The 25,314-nt window shown below is 39.1% G+C and overlaps 1 protein-coding gene across 9 annotated transcripts in view; it reads left to right on the forward strand.

Moving 5' to 3' along the window:
* CHST15 (carbohydrate sulfotransferase 15) overlaps positions 1–25,314 on the forward strand; it is a 109,612-nt gene that overhangs the window by 50,288 nt on the left and 34,010 nt on the right. For 8 of the 9 annotated variants that reach the window (XM_043551076.1, XM_037904062.2, XM_007053057.4 and 5 more), the window contains 2 exons: positions 18,739–19,816; positions 22,228–22,567. In XM_043551076.1, coding sequence (XP_043407011.1) covers positions 19,274–19,816; positions 22,228–22,567 — 883 coding nt within the window. In that variant the 5' untranslated portion in view covers positions 18,739–19,273. Of the gene's footprint in view, positions 1–16,514; positions 16,538–18,738; positions 19,817–22,227; positions 22,568–25,314 lie in introns of those variants that run through there. The other variant, XM_043551072.1, reaches the window with a different exon arrangement.

Genomic DNA, 25,314 nt, shown 5'->3' on the forward strand with positions numbered 1-25,314 from the left:
TTTATATATATCTCTAAACATTGTAGGGCCAGATTGTGTTTAGCCTCTGCAACATTCACTCAAGGGATGAACAAGAAGCCTGTCTACGCTATTGCAACATGCTCATCACCAGGGAATTAGGGCATCAGGACACAGTTGTAGTTTGCATTCTCTTGATCTTTTTATAAAAAAAAAAAAGACTCAAGACCAAATTCTCCTCTGAGAGCTCTTTCTATCATGCTTATTACTGAAGTAACTAAAGACCAGGTTGTGAGCCTGTTATTGGTCACTAGAACTATTCCTATGAGTAATGGCTTGCCAGTGTAGGTAAGGGGCTCACAATCTGGCCCCAACCAGTTAAATATGCGCCCAGTATTACATCTGTCTCAAATGAGAACTGCATGTATACATTTGAAAGCAAAGTTAAATTCTCAGTTCCTTTTGCAGAGGAAGAGGTGCCAACTGGTATTGAGAGATATTGAGCCCCTGGTGTTCCCATTGACTTCAGTTGGAGTTTTGTGTGCTCAGAACTTCTGAAAATTAGGCTCTAATTATTCAAGAAGTCTTCATGTGTCTTAAAAAGAACATTTAGGAACATGAGTAGAACTTCCCAGCAGCAACCTGGTGTGGCGCGTGGGGAGGGGTGACACAGTTGCTATATCCTTTCCAGATTCCCACAGCAGGTATTGAATGCTGCAGTCAGCTACAACTATAAAGGACATTAATGTTGATTGGCATGTTATTTTTCTGCAGACCCAAGCAACCCAGCCATACAGAACAAACAGGGACGGTGTATTTTCCTATATTCAGATAAAGGAATGGGAACAAATGTATCTCTCCCCCCCTCCCCCATTTAAAACTTAGTTTGATGGGAAAGAAGATACATTTGTTCCCATTCCTTTATCTGAATATAGGGAAATACACCCTTCCCTTCTTTTGAAATAGGTGCTGCAGAAGAGCTACTTTAGATGATTACAAGCAATATCTGTCCAGAAACTCAGATGAGGAAGGAGACTTGGAAGCTTGAAAATAAAGTGGGACATTCAGCTGTCAGAAAGAAATGTATGATGAAAAACAGTCTGTGTTTGATAAGGGAAGTCTGTTAATACTAGACCAATTCTTTGCCTTTGGAGTTTTCTCAAGAGAAGTACTCATTATTTATTTTTGACTATAGCATGACTGCAAGACATAGGGGAGCTGTGTTTAGACACAATAGGCTTTCCTGCCTGCCAACCCCCAAACCCTATAGACTGTGGTGGTAAAAATGTCCTGAGTGGAAGAGCTCCATAACAGAATCTGTTTTCATGTTTACTGGGACTTTAAATCTCTCCTTTATTTTATTCCTTTTAACATGGGATGATAGTGTGATTTATTCTTTAGAAAAGCATATTGATTGTTAGACCCTTTTAAAATTAATTAAAATATTTGCTGTGGGGTTGGACTTGTCACACTGTTTCTCTTAGCTCCAACTGGCCTGGCATTTTGGAGACTCCTTTTGTCCTTATCATGGGAAAAGCTGATTCTTTTCCTTTAGTAATATAACCAAAGAAAAATAAATATGGCAAATGCAACTTGAAAATTCCTCAGTGGTAATATGTCAGTGAATGTGCAAATTAAATTGATGTGAGTATAATTTCTTTTTAGGTGGTCCCTTTACTGTAACTGGAAAGCTGGCTGTCATTCTGGATCATCAAGTGAATACTATATGCTTTCTGTTGATTATGGATGAAACTTAATTACTATAAACAGTATGGTGGTATTTTGTAGCATTTGTGACATTTCTTGGTTGACCCAATCCCTAATTCCTGCTAATGAGGAATTGTGGTATGGAACTGTTTCAGCAGTAGTCAAATGGAGGCATCCTACACTGCTTTGATTTCTAGTTTTATTCTGAATACCTGTGGTTTTAGATATGTTTCCAAGTTGCTGTTTTGAGAAAAGAATGTGATCCAAATGGAATGCATCCTTTAGACCATCTCTAATTTTGTGGTATGACCTCAAGGACAATATAGGGAGGTTTGCTAAGAGTAGCTATCAGAATGGAAGAGCTATATTAAACTTGACCACACATCAATTTTGGAAACTTTGTACTAAGTGTGGCCATTTTTGTGCGTTTCCTTCTGTGGAACCTTGTGCTGGAGTAATTTATGTAAAGATGAAATTTTACTAAAGTGCAATTTGTTTCTTATTCAGTATAAATCTGAGTCAGTGTTTCTGGAGTGAAAATATATGTGATACACATAGAAACTAAATTATATTAAAATATGAATGGCTAGAGATGTTACACATCAGGGGCCACAATGTTTTTTTAAAAGTGTTTGAAAGGATGAGGTGTTATAGGCCAAATTCTGCTCTGTTACACCTCAGGTGTGAGTGGGAACAGAATTTCACCCTGTGTTTTTGAGGTGAAGGACTCAGGTATACTAGCTTGGCAATGGGCTCTGACATATGTCAAAGCATTCTCATCTGAAATATATAGTATCATGGGCCAGGTAACTGTCAATGATGCCTTTTTTTTTTTCTTCCTCCCTTTCTTTGGAAATATTCTATGGGTCCAGTTCACTCCAGGGCAGAGTCTTTGCCCAAGGCTCTGTTGCTCCTACTAAAATCTTTGATGTGAATATCAAATGGCGTTCAGTTTTGGGAAAGGCCCTGGTGTTGGTCTTTTTTTGTTGTTAGCCAGACACACAATCTGTCTACCCCAAATACAGATCAATAACAATGTAGTCCAAATGCTAATGGTAGTTAAAGAGCTGGTTCTAATGTAGCACAGTGTTTACCGGTGTGGCTAATCAATCAATTATCAATCATTTGTAAATCAAGAATTGATAGGAATTTTAACTGTGATTATTCATTTAGTGAGAGTGTTCTCTCCGGTTCGGCTTAGTTTAATAATAGAATACCGATACGTTGATTGGATTTATTAATCAAACAGTTAGCAAAGACAGCACATACTTAGAGAAGCATACAATTGCCAACAGCTGTGGAAGACCTTCCCTGTAGTTTCTGACAGCTTGCATCCAGTCTGCTGCTGATTTTAGTTCCCCTGTAATTTAGGGGCTGTTGTGCTCTTGTTACCCTTGTTAGGTATCATTCTGATCCATATCGATTTCCTCTTTCTGATACATATTTGTTATTTCCAAGGTTCCCTGTCCCATCACAACTTTCCAACTGTCTTAGCACCTGATGGTTAGTCAGTGTTTGTCCTTTTTGGATAATTTCATTGGTTATACATCTTGCGGTTAGCACATGATAAAAATATATGTCTTAAAACAGCTGTCAAAGTAGGTTAAGGATTACTGTTCAGTAAAATTCCATTCTTGGTTAGACTTCTTCATCTAATTGCAAAGCATCATGGGAGTCTTACTCCCAGGCAAGCCTTAAAATCTTTCTTAGCCTATCTTCAGTGTCAATACCAGAGAAGCCATTGGCCTGATTCCCATCAGTACACAAGATTTCTACTGTATTTTCTGACTAGAAATAATTTTATTCTGAAAATAAAATATAGAAATGGACAGTCTACTTCTACACGGGAGTAAACTGGAGAAGCACAGGTGTAAAACCTCTAGAGCTGGGCAAAGTTTTTTGACCAAAAATATTTCACACTTAAAAATAGGGTTTTGTTTTTTAAAAAAATAATTTTTCTTGTGAACGTCCTCTGTAACTAAAATTTTTTATGGGAAATTTCAGGACAGAATATAATTGTGGGGTTCCTTCCCCACAGATTTTGACCAGCTCTAAAATCCAGTGTAAGTGAAAAGAGAACCAGGCTCAAAAATTGTCAAGCTTCTTTCAAGAAATAAATGCAAAAAGACTGGGCCCAGTCCTCAGCTGGTTTAAGTTGCTGTAGATCCATTTACTTCAGTGGAGCTTGCTGGTTTACACAAAATGAGGATATGGCTCAGTGTGTGCACTTTTTATATAAGTATGCTGGTGAGTAGGAATTAGAACATGTTTAGATTCAATCTGTTAGGGCAAATTTTAAGTGTTAGGGAACAATTCTGAAGTCATTATTACTGTCAAAACTACTGACTTCAGTAGGTGTTTTCCGGCTTTACTAAAGACTTCAAGATTGGGGCCTTAAACAGTTATGGCAAGATAAGAGTTGAACAACTGTTATGCAAGCTGTGTATATAATCTTTTGACTGTTGCCAAATGTTCTAGCTTTTGACAAAAGGAATATGTTAGTGCTTCCCTTAAGGAAATCATTTGACAAGCATTTTTTTTTTAACAGTATTTTTTTTCCCCGTGGGTTGAGTTTCGAGACCTTTTTTTAGCAGGTAAGGAAGTAAGCTTTTTGCAGAAGGTTGCTGACCTTCCTAATGAGTCATGTGGGCTCTCAAAACCATTACAAGAAGTTTTTGTGGTGAAGTTGCAGAGATCAACAATTTCTCATGTCATTTAGTTTTTTGTGGCTGGGAGAGGAGCAGATTAGTTGATTACTCAGAAGTAAATAGCTGTGAGTTCAGGCAAAGTTTATCATCAGAAGGTTAATGTGAGAAGCCAAATATGTTCATCATCCAGCAGAAGGAGAATTAGTTCTCCTCTGTTCCCTCCTCCCCCCCATTTTTCCTCTTTTAGGTGATTTTTTAATTGCTTATATATTTATTCACTGAGCAGGTACAGCATGTGCAGCAGTAGTGTAAATTTCCCCACAATGACCTGCCAAAATGACTCAACCTGGTTTAGAGAAAACATAATTCAGTGTCCACTCCCATTCAATCCTTTCCCTTTCTGCTGAAATCACTAGCTAAGAAGGGCCAGTGATGATGGTGTTCAGGTTTTTTTTTATTAACACTTGTCTTTTACTACACTTATCAGCAAAACTGAGTTCATCAACTCATTTTAAAAATGCCATTGAATTATCACCAGACAACGACAAGGCAAGTTGCTGCTAACCTGAACCAGGTTGCATCCAGTAAATTGGAAATGCAGTGCAGTGGGTGGGAGGTGGAATTATATTATTATTGATGTTCTGCCTGGATACTGAAATTCAACTCTTTTTTATAAAGGATTGATAATGTTATAAAGGTCTCAATTAAGAAAAACAACTTATTTCCTTTTTTGCCTTCACATTAATAGAGAGTTTATCCTTATATAGCTGTAGATAGCTTTTTCGCTTAAGGCTACCCACAGCTTTTTTATAAACTACTTACAACATTGAATTCACAGTATCTTGAGGGTAACATATTAATAAAAAAGAGGTGCATTTTTGAGTTGCTGTAGTGGAGTATGTTAAGTTTGCTTTACTTTTAAGACTTCAACAAAACAAATGTTAACACTAGCCCCAGTTGAGAATTGCATATATCTTCCTGATTTGTCATGGAAAGCACGCAGGTATTGAAAACATTTGTCCAGATCACTTAAAACAATTATAAAACTATTGATAAAATAACCTATTTTAGGCCTGAAGAAGGGCATTAGGTTTATTATATTAGAGGCCATTTGTTCCCATAGAAACTACTGAGCAGACTGAAACAGGAATGTTTCATCTGACACAAGATATACTGATGGCTAAGTATGGCGAAGGTGTTAGGGGCCTAATCTAATTCCCACTGATGTCAGTCGGAGACTTTCTGTTGGTTTCAGTGACAGTTGGATCAGGCCTATCATGCCTAGAAAATGCAGCTGTGGAATAAAATAAAACTGGGTCTGGTCAAAAATTGTCCATCAAAAGTGTTTTTTGACTCAAGGAAGTTTTTCATGGAACTATCAACTTTCTGTTGAAAATTTTGATTTTTTTCATCAAAAAACCAAAAGCCTGAAAACCTAAATATTTCTGTTCATATACTTGGCATGGTGCCTCATGGAGGTGTAGTTTGGTTTCCTCATGTCCCCATTCTCCTCCATGGGCAGTACACCCCAGCTGGACTGCATCTTCTATAATGTACCCATGGCCAGGGATATCTCACCTCGCCTTAATCAGAGACCATGGCACATCATGGGAGATAGTCTGGTGAGAGAGCCTGTCTTTTAGAGGAGAATGGGAGCATGAGGCACCATGGCAGTATTTCCATATGGAAATATTTCAATTTTCATTTTTTTCCTGAAAAAAAAAAATCAAAATTTTCCTTGGAAAAGAGCACGTTTTTCAAACACTTGTAGTAACAATATCAAATGCCAAATCCTCAACCTAATGCAGAAGCCCAGCATCCTGGGAGAAAGGACAAGGCATCATTTTCCCAAGTCCACAGAGCCCTTTCTCAACCATTCCATGGAGACTACTTAAGTTCTGTGGCTGGAGTAGTCCTGTGAAGCCCCTAACTCTGTAGCAGGAACCCACTGCAGCTGGATTGCCCACTCCCTGTGTATCCTCAATCCAAATCCAGGCCTCCCTTACACAGCAGCACCAGATTGTTTCCACTGCTGATGGGATCTCTGGCCACAGAGTTGGGGCTGGATTTTAAACAAGATCTGCTACATGGTGTTTGTAAGTGGAGTGCTATGTGACATCTTCAATTCTATCTTTCATATTTAGATTTTAGCTTATTTTATATTTGTGTGTTCTCTTCTCCATGGCAGGTGAGTGTATGGCCCTAAAATGCACAAAAAGAGATTCTTCTTATTAAAAGGTCTTGGGGCCAGATCGTCATTTAGACTGACACTGAGATGTCAAGTGAGGTAGCTCCATTGACATCAAAAGAGCTATCCTAATTTATGCCAGTTGATGATTTGGCCAACTATAAATTTGGTATGTTTTAAATATGTTTAAAATAGGTTAAAAGCATGCTGCTTTCATGTGATACTAAGGAAGGTTGAAATTACTTAAGAATAATGAAGTCAGTATACAATGTGGGGTTCAGGCAAGGAGACTAATGCAAGTCTTATAAGTTTCAGTTACATCTGTATTTTACAGAATTATATGAAAGATAACACATCAAATATTAAGACCAGATAACTGAAAAATAAAAGAAATATATTATCATGTTTTGAAAAATGGGAACTACTCCATCTGTTTTATCTCCTGCCATTACATAGATGAGTGATTTAGTTATTAGCATATGAAAGCAATTTGTATTAGCCATATATCTATTGTAGTCTGCTTCTTTTATATTTATGGAAGAGGGGAAAAATTGGGGGGGGGGGGGGGAGGAAATTCTTTGAGCTATTGTGATTTTTAATTTTAAAAAATAGAAACTTGTAATATCTTCTTTCTAGATACCAAAATACAAAAAATGGGAATTATAGACTATTTCACTTGTTTTATGTTGCTGATTTGGCCAGTTTTTGTTACATTAAATAGCTCTGGAGCAGAAGCTGGTTGATGTTCCAGGATCATTACTATGTTCCTCTCAAAGTTCTTAGGCACAGCAGATCTGCCATACATTGTTAGCTTCTTGCCTTAGATAAGTACTACCTGTCACATTTGTCTCTCTGGTATCTGCTGCCTGTTCTGCCCAATTCATCCCTGGATGACAGGCCAGCGAAAGCAGTGTAGAAAGGGAAATTGGAGAAAACTGTCCCATTACCAACAGATGTTTTCAGGAGCATGATCCTTCCACCGAAATCAGTGGAGTAATTCACGTAGACTTCTGTGAGACTGGGTTATGTCTTTAAAATAGCTAGTTCTTTTTTTCCCCTTTCTGCTCCTCTGCATCATTCCTTATACCCAATCCATGCTTCCTACAGTCTAGAGTCTCAGCTCCTCCTTTATTTTATGAAGAGGACCGCTTGCTGGCCCAGGGGACTGCAAAAGTTTGATGCTGAATCTCAAAGACTGGTGAACTAGGTTAAGACTGGTATATGTTTATATACAATTGTCAAACGCTGTATGGGGATGGCCATAAATAATGTACCATTCATTTCAACAGCAGGAAATTACATGCTGTTATTCAAGAATAGCCAAATAAATTGCTCCTTACGTAAATCAAGTAATATTCTGGCTGAAGTTTTAGAACTGGGAACTTAGAAACAAAAAAATACACAAAATTGTTTATTTCTAACTCCAATGTTTCATGGTCTTTCTTCTGGTTAAAATTCACATCCTTCTTCAAGTCATATCCTACTTTCATTCCTGAAATATAGCAAACGTAAAAGCTGAAAGTATATCTGTGATCAGGGCTGTGTACTGGAAGTGCTAAATGTTAGATCTCAGAATATAAGATACATATTGAAGGAAGGCATCCATATGTAGCAGGAAAACATAATGAAGTCACATCAGGAAAACAGTCCAAGGCTTATTGTATAACATGGAGCTGCTAGATTAGTTGTAACATTTGTTTTGACTACTTTTTTTCTGTATGGGGTAGTGAAAGATTGTGGTATGAACTTAATTAAATTTGAGATCCTTGTTTGGCAAGGAAAGAGGAGATAATTATATTTAGGAATTACCTCCACCCTTTTATGTGTGCACTACAGATGGGTATTTCATTACATGAACATGACAAATGTGTAATAATATAAAAGGCATCTAACAGTTATAAAAAAAATCAGTTTATTTTTATTCTGTTTGCTGAGTAATCTTTTATGTTGCCCAGTGGTGGATCTTCAAATTGATCATGTAATAAAAGGCCCTTTTGTAATGCATATGCACAGATTGGCAGTTATGGTTGCTGACGGAACCTTCAACTCTCAATTTCATTACTTGTTTGATTAAATCTCAACCTTACAGTGGTATTAGCATAGTTTTTTTTTTTTTTTTGGCATATTTCAACTTCCTATTAAAGCATTTTCCTCAGCCATCAAAGAGGCAGTTAGCACTATTTCTCCTCCAGTTCATAATATTTATATCCGAGTTGCGTAAAAAGATTCTCCACCTGAAAAGAGTTCAATAAATTCTAGTCAATTTTAGTAACATAGGGACATTAATTCCATAGGACTTGGAAGCCTTCTGTACTTTCTCTAAGACCCACAAACCCTGCATTGGATAGTATAGTTTTGACAGCTCTTTTTAAAAAAGAATGAGAATTAATATCAGTCAAATACCTCTCATATAGGACTTGAGTGGTCAGATAATGGTGGCTCAGATAAATCTGTTCAGTTAATGGCATCAAAAGACAAGTCTCTAAATCTCCTCTTAACAAAGGACTGGAAAATAACATCTGATTAACTTTCTTTTTAGGCAATGCACACCATGGGGTCTTTCTGAGAATATAAGGAAAAGACCTAAAGAAGAGTGTTCTGGAACTAGATTAGAGCTATTCACTTGACACTGCATTAACATCTAGGATTCCTGAAATCAGAGGAGTTAACTCTAGTATGGATATGGTATAGGGAAGAGACATGCTGTATGCCACATAGTTATTTGTATCCCAGTGTTGATCACTCCATCTATGTATCCTTTGGTGGCTCTTCTTCCTCCCTCTCCATGCTTTGTGTGTATAAAAAGATCTTCTACACTTTCCACAGTATGCATCCGATGAAGTGAGCTGTAGCTCACGAAAGCTTATGCTCAAATAAATTGGTTAGTCTCTAAGGTGCCACAAGTACTCCTTTTCTTCTTATGTTTTAGTGTCCTTCAGGGTCCCTCCTCTTCTCTCTTTCTCTCCATTCATGCTTGGGGACCCCATCTGCTTCAATCTCCTGTATTCTATCACTAAAGATTCCCAAATCTGCCTTGCTTACCCTTGACTTCTCCTCTTCTGCCCAGTCTCGCATCTCCTAAACTCGCTCTCCGACATCTTCTCTCAGATGCCCCATCACTATCTGAAACTTAGTCTTGCCAAAATTGAACTTCTTTTGTCCCGAACCCTCCCCTTTGCCTCCCTTCTCTATAACTGTTGATTACTCCACTGTCCTTCCCGTAGCCTGGGGTCACAATCCTAGTGTAATCCTTGAACCGTCTCTCTCCTTCTCTCTTTCTCTGCTGATAAAACTCTCTGTGCCTTGGTCATCTCTTGCTTTGATTTTTTTTTGTAATCTGCTTCTGTCAAGGCTTTCTGTTTTTCTTTTGGATATTTCTTTGTTTTGTGGATTTTTGTTATGTGTTTACAAAAGTACACTTCTTGATTTTGTATATTTTGTATATATATCATATATAATACTATGATACTGCTGAGTCTCTGATTTGGTCTTTCTAGTCATTCAGCCTTCCATCACAATCATACCCACACCACTGTTTGGAACAGGGATTAAAACTCTAATTTCTTCCAGGAATGCTTTCTTCGTCTTTTTTTTCCCTTTAATCATATCTCCTCATGGTGTCTTCCATAAATGGTTATGCTTTGTCTTATCTTTGATTTGTTTGATTTAGACTGTAAGTTCCTTTGGGCAGGAAACATGTCTTTCACTAAGGATCTGATCTCTCAAATGCTTCTGTATGTGTTTAACTTTATTTACCTGAAGAATTCTGTTGGTCAGTGAAGCCACTCATGTCAGTAACGTTAAACACTTTCATAAGGGGTTGTAGGATATATATTTTCGAAGTAGCATTTAAATTCATGATATTGTATAAATGTTTGTTTTAATGCGAATGAATACCCTAAGTTTTCTTTTGAAACGAGATCTTGAGGAGATTTTACTGGATCTCTGCAAGGCATCACTAATGAATCACAGCAAATTCCAAAGGTATTAAGAGCAGCAGGCCAACCTGCATTGTATTTTGTTCTCTGGCCATTTAATTATGGAATTTTTGGAAAAACATATACCTCTCTTCCAGCCTGTGGGTATTGGGCCAGTTGGACCTCTCATCTGCTTACTTAGATTGGATGCAGGAGCTATCCATACACAACTGCTGTTAACTGGGAGACATATTTGGAAGTTGTAGAATTCCTTTGGGGAGCTTATAAAAGTATTTAATCACACCTCACTTCAGATCCTGCATTAGTTACTGTCTTCCTGGCTATTGTTATATGGCTGCAATTGGTACTTGCCTGGGTTGCTGCAGTGCCAACGTTGCTATGAATTTGGGTTATTTATATGTAATATGAGAGAGATTACTTCTGTAAACAGTGAGCTGTTCTATAGTAGTTGCTCTGTACCCTGATTAAGGGATTTTTTTAAACGGCAAAAATAGCTATTGCTACAATAGAAGACAATGATGCTTATAAATAGTAGAGTAGTTGTATCATTAGTAGCAGTATTAGTTTATTACATTAATGACCAGAGCAGAAGACCCTATAATAACTCCATCTTTTTCATCCTCTAGTCAACCATCCAAGTGCAGACTACACCTAGATAGGCTTGATCTCATCTAACTAGAATGATTAACTTATCTCCTCCCCCCACAACCCCAGGACACCACTGCTGTCCCTTCAGTCACAATTTAGTATTATTTTGATCATTTATTCATCCCAAGGTGCATGTTTTCATCTGTAATATCATTCTGAGTTTGGGGTTTTAAAGCCCCTGTTAATTATTGTTTTTGTACATAAGAACATAAGAATGGCCATACTGGGTCAGACCAAAGGTCCATCCAGCCCAGTATCCTGTCTGCTGACAATGGCCAATGCCAGATACCCCAGAGGGAGTGAACCTAACAGGTAATGATGAAGTGATCTCTCTCCTGCCATCCATCTCCACCCTCTAACAAACAGAGGCTAGGGACACCATTCTTTACCCATCCTGGCTAATAGCCATTAATGGACTTAACCTCCATGAATTTATCTAGTTCTCTTTTAAACCCTGTATAGTCCTAGCCTTCACAACCTCCTCAGGCAAGGAGTTCCACAAGTTGACTGTGTGCTGTGTGAAGAAGAATTCCTTTTATTTGTTTTAAACCTGCTGCCCATTAATTTCATTTGGTGGCCCCTAGTTCTTATATTATGGGGTTTGGGGTTTCAAAGCGCCTGTTAATTATTGTTTTCGTATGTTGCTCCTATGCCTGAAACACCTCCTCCTAACCCTGCGTAACATGCAGCATCAGAGTGTATGTCTATACTGCAATAAAAAACAGGTGGAAGTGAGTCTTATAGTCCAGATCAACTGATTTGGGCCTGCGGCTGCAGAGCTAAAAACAGCAGTCTAGATGTTCAGTCTCGGGCTGGATGCTGGGCTCTGAGACCCACCTCCCTCACTGCGTTTCAGAGCCTTGGCTCTAGCCTGAGCCCAGACATCTTCACTGCTGTTTTTAGCCCCGCAGGTGGAGCCCCACAAGTCCAAGTTAGTTGAGCCAGTCTCTCAGACTCGCTGCCATGGGTCTTTCATTGCAGTGTTGACATAACCCTCTTCAGAACTTAGTTTCATCACTGACCTTCACCTTAGACTTCATTCTGGACACTGCTTTGAGTTTCAATATGTATTGTTTAAGATAAATATATACAGGTTTTTAAAATCAGAAACAAAAATAGATTTTTCAAGAAACATACTTGAAAGCAAGTATATCTCAGGCTCTTTCACCCATGTCCTCTCTCACCCTTTTCTCCACCCTTTGTGTATTGTCATTCCTTGCTGTGGAATATTTTAGATAGATTGCAAATTCCTCAAGGTAGGGAGCTGTTATTTTTAAGTGCCAGGACTCGTACGTTATGACACATCAGTAATAAGAAATAATATACTAGATGATCAGAAGGTAGGTTTATCTTAAAGTGGTGCAAAATGTGCACTTTATAAATGTGTGTACACATATATATTTATATAGATTTAAAATATAGCAGTTTTTTTTGTGACCCTTCTTTCCTTCGTGGATTAACAGTAATAAGCTTTGTGGGAAAATTGTATTATGGTGGGATTTGAAAGAAATGGTGGTTCCTTGGTGTGTCAGCAGAGGAAGTGATTCCTAGTCATAATGGTTAGCATGGAGGAAGGCAATAGTGAGAAAAGGAAACAAAAGGATGAATTAGGCTGGAATCTTGGATAGAATGAAGGAAGAAGAGAGAACAAAGATGTTTGGAAGTCAAGCAGAAAAAGTTGTACAGGGCCTTTAAAATGAGGATGAGATCTTGGTAGTAAAAGAAACTAATAAAGGGTTAGGAGAAGGGTAGTGATAGCAGCAGCAGGCAAGGAAGATGATCATAGCAACAGCGTTTTGGATTGATGGACCGTGGCAAGTTGGGAAGCAGGGAGACCATCACAGTAGTTGAAGTCAGAGCTCACCAAGGCATGTCTGTATTGGGGACATTGTTTGTAAATTGGACCTATTTGCGGATGACATGTTGCTTTTTATTATAGCAATTCGTTAGTAGATTTTCTATGCCATACTGATATTATTGAATCATTTTTTCTTAAATATGAATAACCAAACATCTATTTTATTTCATATTTTGATTAAGGCTCCTTGAAAAATGTATTTTCATTTAATAGTCAGAAGATGGTATTGAGCCTTTAGGGATACCATAAAAGCTGGCAGAAGGTTCTCTGTCTTAGTCAAGGCCATAGATTAATTGTATTAAAACAATCATTTAATTACCTAGTGTGTGTCTCTCTCTCTCCGCCGGATTAAAGTTAATGTTCTCTTGAACTCTTCACGCTCTCTCTTCTCTGCTATCTCAGCTTTTATCTGCAATAATTTCCTATGATTATTATGGGGAAACTGGATGCCCTTTATTGATCTTGCACGGAAGGGACTTTCAATTATCTAACCTGCAGGGTTTCTCAATGACAATTTTTTATAAATGGTTTGCTTATGATCCTTCTGTTGCTCAGGTTAATATTGAGGCTGCCCTCGCAAAGCCTAGAAAATAGAATGCTTTTTTATTTCTGTGGAAGTTCTCATCTCCAACACAACCCACCATTGTGGTTCAGCCTCTAGTTTCCATTTTCTCCTTGCAGCTCCTATTTTGGAACATAACTGTCTGATTTTGAAATAAAAACTATGTATGAAGGGTGCATGATGATTGGCGATCCAATGTGGCTTAGAAAGTGCTAGAGCAATGCAGAGTAAATGGCATCTCCTTTCACATGTGCGAAGAAGAAGGAAATAGAAAACAGGGACCAAGATAAGGATGTTTTGGCTTGTATTTCGGGACCATAAGGCATTCAATACTTCCATCTCATATGCCCCTTCCTCCTTATCTAACTTGCTTAGCTGAATTATTTTCTGTGTGTGTGTGTGTATGTGTGTGTATTGAGAACTGCAGTTTCCCAAGCTACTCTCTTCGCTTAGGTGGTAAATGTAATCTGTTAATACTGTACTGTTCTTTCTAGTCCTGTGAGACAGAGGACTAGAGAAAACACGGTTATGGAACTTTGGAGGAGAACAGAGGCTGTTATCACTTTCTGAGTTCAGGGACTAGCTATCGGGGACAATTGATGTTTTGTAAAATCCAGTTAAATCACTGCTCTAAATGGCAACCTTGTTGAAGCCCAGTTTGTGGCAGGCCATTGTGTGGATGGCACAGGGAAAGTGGAGAAAAAAAAATGAGCACGCCCTTGATGTGCTCTTGGAAGCCTACAGAACCTGATGGTAAGCAAGGAGAAAGGATCATGTGCCTACCTCACTCCATAAAAGCATGTGGGCCAAGCCAGCCACATGTTGGGGAGCAGGTTGCACCCTCCTAAATGAGGACAATCCCTTCCCCCAAAGCTCGCTATGGGACAGGATGGACCTCACTGCTCCCTATTTAGGCCATTTGGCTCTTGATGTGTAATTCTTTTTGAGACTCCTGTATAGGAAATATGCTTTTTAAGCACTGTCACAGATTCAACTATTTCTCCTTCATCAATCACATTTTGCCTACTTAAGTGTGCAATGTTTTTATTTAAGTGAGTCACGTTATTCCCCTGTCTGACAATGGTGACAGTGGCTCAAGGGAGAAATACTTCAATAGCAGAGATTTGTAAAGAGGTATTAGGTCTTCAATTGTTACTTTGTATTCAGCTTCATAGAACACTTAGCAAGACCAAGTGTTCATAGAACACTTCATAGAACACAGACCAAGCATATTCACCCTCTGGAAGTAGGCATCTTTGTTCTTGCCCAGCATCGGATTACTTTGGAGTACTGTATATACTCAGGTTGTGCACATTCTTGTCATGGTATCACTTTGCAGGGAGACTGAGTATTTAAGTAGCTTTTAATCTTCAGCTCTTTAAGGAGCGGTGAAGCCGTAATTGGCTTCATGCTGTATGTCAAAATACATTTAATCAGAACTGTAATTTTGGTATTGTTTCATGCTACAGAGTGGTAACTCTTTCAGTGTCCACATCTCCACTGCATAGTGTCCTGACCCAAAGCCCAATGAAATCAATGGGAGTCTTTCCAATGTCTTCAGTAGGCTTTGTACTGAGTTCTAACTTATTGGTATTTGATTCTTATTATCTTTTTTTCTGAAGACTGTGGGAAAGGGAGAGACTTCAATAAGATCCCCCTCAACAGAGACGTTTACACAGTTTACTGGTATATTAAAAACAAAATTAAATATTACCCACTGATAACAATGCATCCCAGCTGTTTTCCTCCTTGGCTTCCTTCATCATTTTGCTATCCCTCTCACTTTACATTCACTGTAGTGTTGGTTTTTTTTTTTTCAAAATTATTTTAAAAGCTTTTCTGGCTTACTTTGCCCAAACCAAAGGATTATTAGATATTAAATATACCAGAGGCTAGTATATTTTGTTTGTTACCCCAAAAGCTCTCTGTTGGACACCCTGCCCTCCTAGCTTTGTCGAAAACAAAACAAATCAAATTAATTTTTTTTCCTGAATATGTGGAAACTTAAAAGAAGATAATAACTAAATGAATAAATAAAATAAAAGATTTGAAGCAAATCAGCATATCTGATTTTGAGTTAAGATACTAAAAAATTAAGTTTCTGGCCTTAGTTAAAAGAATGTAACTCTTTTTGGGAAGCTAATGCTTGGATTTATCACTTCTGATTTCTCTGCTCTGAATTCTTCCTGTAGTAAGGTAATTTGAAACAAAACTGCTTTTAAATAAAGAAGTTATTAATGACTTTGCTCCCTGATTTTACATGAGCACCTGTATGGTGAAGTATTTAAATGACAATGATTTAGGCCCCAATCTAGATAAACACTTAAGCACCTGTAAACTTAAGCTTGTGAGTAGTGCCATTGAAGACTTCAGTGCTTGGAAGTCTTTGCATGAGGTACTGTATCCAGCCTTTACCCTGATCAAAGGAACTCCATCTACTATGACTTCAGTGGGACTACTCCCATACTTAAAGATATGCACATGCTTAAGTGCTTTTGCTGGGGCCTTAGCTATCAAATGACACTGCTAATATATATTTTTATTGAAGAAACAGAACATTCCTAACCATTTCATTGCAAAAGTGCCTTTCCAAAATGTAAACTGACTGCTAATGGTAAGTTTCTCAATGCTTTTTCTGTGCATCATGGGTCATCTGTAGCCCCCCCACAACATCCCAGAGCTACCCAGTCCAACTACCAGAGCTCCTATCTTGAGGTCTTGCTCTTGACTGTCAGCACATCCACAACCTTCACTCAACTGGACACTCCACTCTGTCTTTAAAAGGCCCTGCAGTGTTGAAAGAAACTGTCAGAAACGCCCCTTTCCAACCTTTTGAGCCACTGCTTCTATTACCCCTCCCCTCTGGTTAAATGGATTTGTAGCACTCATAAGGGAATATCAGGGTTAGATTTACCTCTGCTCTGTTCCTTCAAGGATTGACAGTCTGCTGAGGAGGTCAAAGGCGACAGCTCTGGTTGCAGTGGGTGCCCTGTGAAAGGACTGAGCAGCAAAGGGGCTTGTGCAAGTTGTGTGAGTTTGCTTTTTGTTTGATGCTGTCTCTGATCTGGGAATATAATAGAGGCAGTTTCCATGAACAGGAAGAGGGTTGGGTATTCACATATTAGACTCTTGAACACTGAGCAGAAGGGGTGGAATCCAGGATGCTACTTAGTGCCTAAACCCAGATTTAGGCAAATAAGTTCTGTTTTTTGGGTGCCTAAGTCCCTCATTATGGTCCTGTTGAAGCTGTTCCACAGTGGATAAATGAAGAGTGTTTGGAACAGAGGGACTTGACCCAGGGTTTCCTGCCCCCCAGGTAGATGCCCTACCCCAGGGGTGGCCAACCTGTGGCTCTGGAGCCGCATGCGGCTCTTTCTCCTTCCCCAAAGGCCCCTTCCCCTTCCCCTGAGTCTGCCATGCCATTGCTCCTCCTGTATACCACAAAACTGCTGATCGCAGCAGGCGGGAGGCGCAGGGATGGTGGGTTAGGTGCTGATCGGCGGTGCTAGAGTGGGGGGGGGGAAGCTGACGGGGGGCTGTTGATATGTTACTGTAGCTCTTTGGCAATGCACATTGGTAAATTCTGGCTCCTTCTCAAGCTCAGGTTGGCCACCCCTGCCCTAACCACTGGGCTATAGAGTCATTTTATTTGTGTGTGTGTGTGTCGCCCAGTGACTGAAGTATTATTGTACAGTCAAGCAGATTCAAAAGGACAGACTGAGGGAAGCCCCACGAGAATATCCTGGAGTCTCAGACATCAGAGCCTTCTGCTGAGAGGTGGGAGACCCATGTTCAAATCTTTTCTCCCCTCTGCCAGGCAAGGGGGAATTGAACCTGGGGTTCCCACTTCCCAGGTGAGTGCCCTAACCACTGCGCTAAAAGTTATTAAGTCGTCACCACTGACATGATGGCCCTGATGTAAATCCCGCTGGAATACTGTTCCAGGTCTGGTGTTTACAATTAGAAAAGGATGTTGATAAATTGGACAGGGTTCAGAGGAAAACCACAGGAAGATAAAAAGGGTTAGAAAATTTGCCGTATACTGTTAAACTCAAGGAACTCAGTCTGTTTATTTTACCAAAGAGAAGGTTAAGGTGTAATTGGATTAACCTTATAGGTTCCTACCTGGGAAACAAATATTTGATAAGGGGCTCTTCATTCTGGCAGAGAAAGGTTTAGCATGATCCAATGGTGGAAAGTTGAAGCTAGCCAAATTCAGACTGGAAATAAGGCATACTTTTTTACCAGTGAGAATAACCATTGGAACAATTTACCAAGAGTCATGTGGATTCTCTGTCACTGACATCTTGTAAATCAAGATTGAATGTTTTTCTAAATGATATGCTGTAGGAATTATTTTGGGGGAAATTCTATGGCGTGTGTTATACAAGAGGTTAGCGTTGATGACCACAGTGGTCCCTTCTGGCCTTGGAATCTATGACTCTATGAAAAACCACTACTGTCTGTGGCTCTGGCTGTTTCACATGGAGTGAGTCAGGCACCTAACTGGTTCCTACAAGAAATGATATAGGCACCTAAGCTAGGAGAGGGGTTCCCATTCGTGGATAGCTATTAGAGGTAGGCACCTCCCTGCAGCCTGGATTTAGGTGCTTATCTCTGAGAAAGGGGTGGGCCTTAGCACATCAGCATCTCCCATTGGCTGGTTTAGGTAAGGAGCCCTCTACCATGCTCTCTTTTGTGAATCATATTCTAAGGCACTTGTCTCTTCCCATTCATCGTATAGGGAGCCTAGGTTTGTGGATCACAGTGTTGTTCCTATGATTTTCTAGGTAACTTAAGTGCCCTAACACTTTGGTTTGTGATGCCTAAGGGCCTTCATGTATTCAATTGAAGAGGTCTCCAAAGAAAGGGCCAGATTATAAACTGTTTATTTACAATGGTGAGCAATTATTGAAGACAATGGTGCAACTTGAACACGAGTAACAGATCAAGAGAGTGAGCAAAGGGCTCTCAATCTGAGTCTAATTACGGGTTAAAGAGAGTGATAGTTCATTGGAAACTTTTAGCTGAGTTTCCAAATTTTCAGTGTGTTTAAGTTTTGTAACTATACTTTTTTGTTTTTAAGTAGAAGATAAATTTCAATTAAAGTTGCTAAATTAACTAAGAATTTGTTTGCAAGTTATAGATCGTACTTGTATTGCAGCTGATTAATGTAATGGCTTATCCATTGGCATATATCCATATATATTTTTTGTTTTGTTTTATTTTAGGTTATGCAACACAGATCTTTGAAGCTACCTTTATGTAGATGAAACTTTCAGAAGCAGCACTCCATTTTGGAACCTACCTTTTTTGAGAGCATATGGGACTTTCCAAGGCACCTTCTGTCTGGGCTACATATATTGCTTACTCCTAAATACATCAGAGGACAATGAGGTCTTTTTATTTTTTGTGTACTTTCACACTATATAGTGAAGTTTCTTCCATCTCATTTTGTTCAATGGGAAAAACTTGAGCAAGACTTGTGGTTGCTTTTTATTTTACTAGATTTCCCTTAAGGAGCCAAATCTTTATGAAACATGTCCACAGTACCTTTATTTGTATTTTTTTCATTTGTGACTGAGGCAGTATATTAATTTCAGCATATTTTAGGTGTTTTGGTTTGAACCTGGCTTTTTGAATTACTACATATATAATAATGCAAGGAATTAAATTATTTCAAGTTTTCAAAAAATAATTTGTATGCATCAGAAATATTTTCTGGCTATTCATGGCTCATTAATATAGCAGTTTAACGGTACTAATATGAGGCATTGCATTAATTGTTGCATACAGTTATTACCAAATGACTTGCACAAACACTGTTTCAGATGCCGTGGGTCTAATCATAATAACCAGAAGTGTCCTGTGTGCAAACAAGAAAATATAATTCCTTTGTATGTGGATAGTAAGCAGATGAACTTGTTTGCAGTTTTGGAAGTAAGGACTGATCATAATGAAAGCTGGAATGGATTTTTTTGCTTGAGGAAAGGGAAGCTATGCAGCTTGATATTTGGGTTGATAATAATGACTTTAGTGATGGCATCATACATACTGACTGGAGCCAAACATGGCCTATTGCTAATACCTTCGCCATTCCATTATGGAGCTTTTACTGGCAATCCAAACTTAATGGACAATGAAAGCCTTAGTGAAATGAAAGACCATTACCAGCCTTCTAAAATTAATATTTCATATGTAAAGGATTATCCAAGCATTAAATTAATTATTGACACTATTACTTCAAAGATTGAGTTTATAAACAGACAACGTCCAGATTTAGAAGACCTGAAGAAACAAGAACTGCATGTAAGTATAAACTAAACTCCCCCTGAAACTGATGTATGTTTTTTTTTGTTTGTTTATTTCAAGTATTCTGGGCTGGATCCTCAGATGAGGTAAAACAGTATAGCTCAATTGAAGTCGATATGCCACTTTATGCCAGCTGAGGATCTGGAACACCAACTGCTGCAGACTTGTCTCTACAGATAGATAGATAGATACATCTGTATATTTATAATATGCAATTGTCAAATCACTGGACCATGGTATATGCATAAGCAGTCTAATCAAGTGCCTGATGAATCCGCTTATGGCTGACAAGCCCAAAACGAGAGCAACACAGATTGTTACAAATTTCACAGTTTCATGTGTTGTCTGAGTTGTAGTCCAAGATTACAGCATGCTGCTTTCTTCTTTCTTGCTTTGCTTCCAACCTCTAGATCAAAGCTGCTTCATGTTGAGCTGTGTCCAGTGCCAGACATTCTGCACTGGGATTCTGTGCGCTCCTCCCAGCTTTCTACATTGATGCTGAACAACTTCATGTCATTTTTGCACACATCGTCGTAACACATAAAGGGTGACCCCACTTTCTAGAGCTGGCTCGAATCTCAGCATACAAAATATTCTTGAGGATAGAGTCTTCTCCCATTCTCTTGACATGACCAAGCCATTGCAACCTCTTCTTCTGGATAGTGGTTTCTAAGTGTGTCAGTCTGCATGCTCCAGCACCTCTGTGTTTGGTATTTTGTCCTCACACTTTATTTTCGGGACCTTGTGCAGGCATCTCATGTGGAAACTATTCAGTTTCCCTATGTGCCTAGCATGTGTAGTCCATGTTACTGAACCATAAAACAGGGATGACCGCACACAAGTCTTGTAAATTTGCATCTTCACCTTAGTCAATAATTTGCTGTTATTCCATGCACATGTCTCTGTGTGTGTGTGTGTGTATGCATGCATGCATGTATGTATGTATGTATGTATGTATTTGTATTTGAGCCACAGGCAAAACAGATGGATTATATAAATGATCTGAACATCTGAGACAAGAAGTCTGACAATCTTGCAAGAGTAGTATAATTACATTGAACTTATTCCTTGTCATTTTATTCAAAATAATTCAGAGGAGTTAGTCAGATGTGCCAAAACATTTAACTGATAAAATAAAAAACAGCCTCCCTTAATAACTGAATGCTAGTGTACTTTCCCAGAAATCTAGTAATTGGTATTCCAATCACTCATGCAAATCTTGTATTTCAGAATTAAAAACTGGAAGTTAATTTGATCTGATTATTTTATCTTTGGCTAAATCAGTGTTCCTAATGATTATTCTTTGCAAGCTTATTTTAAGGATTCCATAAATTAAGCAGTACTACAGAGTCCAGCAGGCTCCACAGAGTTTAGCTGAGCTCGCAGCATAAAGATAAGGCCTGATCCTGAGAAGGCCGAGCATCTCAGCTGCCATTGGAGTCAATGGGCTAAATTGGGAAGTCTTTCAGTAAAATCAGAAATGGGATTTATCCCTGAGTGAAGGCTGAGTAAAACTTGAGTTAGGATTTCAGGATTTGGCTGAATGGAGGCTGGAAGCGCTCAATTTGTCATCAAAGTACAGCACTTAAGAAAGAATCATACAGTGCCTCTGGTTAGACCTGATAGAGCTGACAGCAGAAGACGGTTTTTTACTACATTGATTTTGTCCTCAATCTTTTCCTTCATTAACGCCCCCAGCGACCCCCCCACCTCACCCCCCCCCCCCCAAAAAAAAACAACAAAAACAAAACTTCTGGTATTAAGTGATACAATACAATGGAAAATCTGTTCAGTTTTATTCTCAAATATTTCTGGACTCAGTTGTTTCTTTAGGACCTAAGCCAATCCCCACTGATGTCACTGGGAGCCTTTCCATTGTCTTCGACAGGAATTGGGCTGGACTCTAAAAGTGCCAGCAGTCATAGGTGTGGTTCGGGGATGCATATTCTCCGGGGGAGCTGTGAGAGGCATTGTATGACTCTTGATTAAGTGCAGTACTTTCACCATAAATTACTGGGATTTATCACATTCACTTATGGATTCAGGAGGAAGTATTCCTCCACTGTAGGAATTAGTGAGTGAAATTCTATGGCTTATGTTATGCAGGAAGTCAAACTAGATGATCATAGTTGTCCCTTCTGGCCTTAAAACGAATGAGTGTATGAATATTCTCCTTTCTCCATCTAGCTCTGCACCCTCTCTCCACCTCGTGCAGCTGTGCAGGATCTGGCTCCAGTTCGGTCAGCAGGAGAGGTTTATCTCTACAGTGCAATTGCCAAAAAAAAAAAAAAAATAGAAAGATTATGATGATAGTGGTTGCATTGTGTTCACTAATTGTGTTAAATAAGAAAGTGTGATTATAAACTTTGCTGCTGCCTTGACTGAAATTACTGTTCTTTATGTTGCAGATGTTTTCAGTAATTCCTAATAAATTCCTTCCAAATAGCAAGAATCCTTGTTGGTATGAAGAATATAGAGGCAATACTACCACAGATCCTTACACAACAAACTCATATGCACTGTATTCAAAGCGTTTTCGGACCATATTTGATTACCTCAGAAAAGTATTTTGGAACCACTTGTATCATTATAAGGATAAGCACTATCGGCTGCGCTGTCTTCCTCATTTCTACATAATAGGCCAGCCAAAATGTGGAACAACTGATCTTTATGACAGGCTCAGGTTACACCCAGACGTTAGATTCTCAGCAATTAAAGAACCACACTGGTGGACAAGAAAGCGATTTGGTGAGTAAACCTGTATTCTAACATTTCAAAAGAACTGCAGCTACTGAAATGGAAGCATAACTCTTCAAAGAGTAGTCCCTTCTGCAAATTATGAGTAAGTCCCCCATTAACTTTTGATAAAATGATAGAGGAGTATATCCGAGGAAGAGGGGAGAAATACCAGAGAATTGGAAAAGGGCAAATATAGTACCCATCTAAAAAAGGGGAAATAAGGACAATCCAGGAAATTATAGACTAGTCAGCTTAATTTCAGTACCCAGAAAGATCATCGAGCAAATAAAACAATCAGTTTGCAAGCACCTAGAAGAAAATAAGGTAATAAGCAACAGTTAATATGGATTTGTCAAGAACAAATTATGCGAAACCAACCTAATATCCTTCTTTGACAGGGTAACAAGACTTGTGGATGCGGGGGAAGCAGTAGATGTGTTATATCTTGACTTTAGTAAGGCTTTTGGTACTGTCTCACGTAACCTTCTCATAAACAAACTAGAGAAATATAGCCAAGATGAACCTACTATAAGGTGGGTGCACAACTGACTGGAAAACCATATTCAGAGAATAGTTATCAATTGTTCACAATCAAGCTGGAAGGCCATATTGAGCGGGATCTCACAGAGATCTGTCCTGAGTCTGGTTCTGTTCATTTTCTTCACCAATGATTTGGATAATGGCATAGAGAGTACACTCATAACATTTGTGATTGATATTAAGCTAGAAGGGGTTGTAAGTGCTTTAGAGGACAGGATTAGTATGCAATATGGTTTTGACAAACTGAAGACATGGTCTGAATTTAATGATGAAATTCAATAAGGACAAATGCAAACTACTCCACTTAGGAAGGAATATCAACTGCACAAATACCAAATGGGAAATGACTGCCTAGGAAGAAGGACTGCAGAAATGGGTCTGGGGGTTATAGTGGATCACGAACTAAATACGAATCAACAATGTTAAACTGTTGCAAAAAAAGCAAACATCGTTCAGGGATGTATTAGCAGGAGTGTTGCATGCAAGACATGAGGAGTAATTCTCCCCCCTATACTCAGCACTGACAAGACATCAGCTGGTGTATTGTGTCCAGTTTTGAGCACCACACTTCAGGAAAGATGTAGCTAAATTGAAGAAAACCTAGAAGAGAGCAACAAAAATGATTAAAGGCCTAGAAAATGCAGTGGATCTAATTTACCTAGATTTCAGTAAGGCGTTTGATACTGTTCCACATGGGGAATTATTAGTTAAATTGGAAAAGATGGGGATCAATATGAAAATTGAAAGGTGGATAAGGAATTGGTTAACAGGGAGACTACAGCGGGTCCTACTGAAAGGTGAACTGTCAGGCTGGAGGGAGGTTACCAGTGGAGTTCCTCAGGGATCGGTTTTGGGACCAGTCTTATTTAATCTTTTTATTACTGACCTCCGCACAAAAAGTGGGAGTGTGCTAATAAAGTTTGTGGATGATATAAAGCTGGGAGGTATTGCCAATTTAGAGAGAGACCGGGATATCATACAGGAAGATTTGGATGACCTTGTAAACTGGAGTAATAGTAATAGGATGAAATTTAATAGTGAGAAGTGTAAGGTCATGCATTTAGGGATTAATAACAAGAATTTTAGTTATAAGCTGGGGACGCATAAATTAGAAATAACGGAGGAGGAGAAGGACCTTGGAGTATTGGTTGACCAGAGGATAACTATGAGCTGCCAATGTGATATGGCCGTGAAAAAAGCTAATGCGGTCTTGGGATGCATCAGGCGAGGTATTTCCAGTGGAGATAAGGAGGTTTTAGTACCGTTATACAAGGCACTGGTGAGACCTCACCTGGAATACTGTGTGCAGTTCTGGTCTCCCATGTTTAAGAAGGATGAATTCAAATTGGAACAGATACAGAGAAGGGCTACTAGGATGATCCGAGGAATGGAAAACCTGTCTTATGAAAGGAGACTCAAGGAGCTTGGCTTGTTTAGCCTAACTAAAAGAGGGTTGAGGGGAGATATGATTGCTCTCTATAAATATATCAGAGGGATAAATACCGGAGAGGGAGAGGAATTATTTAAGCTCAGTACCAATGTGGACACGAGCAAATGGATATAAACTGGCCATCGGGAAGTTTAGACTTGAAATTAGACGAAGGTTTCTAACCATCAGAGGAGTAAAGTTCTGGAACAGCCTTCCAAGGGAAGCAATGGGGGCAAAAGACCTATCTGGCTTCAAGTTTAAACTCAATAAGTTTATGGAGGAGATGGTATGATGGGATAACATGATTTTGGCAATTAGTTGATCTTTAAATATTAATGGTAAATAGGCCCAGTGGCCTGTGATGGGATGCTAGACGGGGTGGGATCTGAGTTACTACAGAGAATTCTTTCCTGAGTATCTGGCTGGTGAATCTTGCCCATATGCTCAGGGTTTAGCTGATCGCCATATTTGGGGTTGGGAAGGAATTTTCCTCCAGGGCAGATTGGAAGAGGCCCTGGAGGTTTTTTGCCTTCCTCTGTAGCATGGGGCACGGGTCATTTGCTGGAGGATTCTCTGCTCCTTGAAGTCTTTAAACCATGATTTGTGGACTTCAATAGCTCAGACATACGTGAGAGGTTTTTTGCAGGAGTGGGTGGGTGAGATTCTGTGGCCTGCGTTGTGCAGGAGGTCGGACTAGATGATCATAATGGTCCCTTCTGACCTTAATATCTATGAAAAAACGTGACCTACGAGGGAGAAACTGAGTTTGTTTAGTCTATGGAAGAGA

The sequence above is a fragment of the Chelonia mydas genome, chromosome 7 (genome assembly GCF_015237465.2).
Source record: "Chelonia mydas isolate rCheMyd1 chromosome 7, rCheMyd1.pri.v2, whole genome shotgun sequence".
Lineage (NCBI taxonomy): Eukaryota > Metazoa > Chordata > Testudines > Cheloniidae > Chelonia > Chelonia mydas.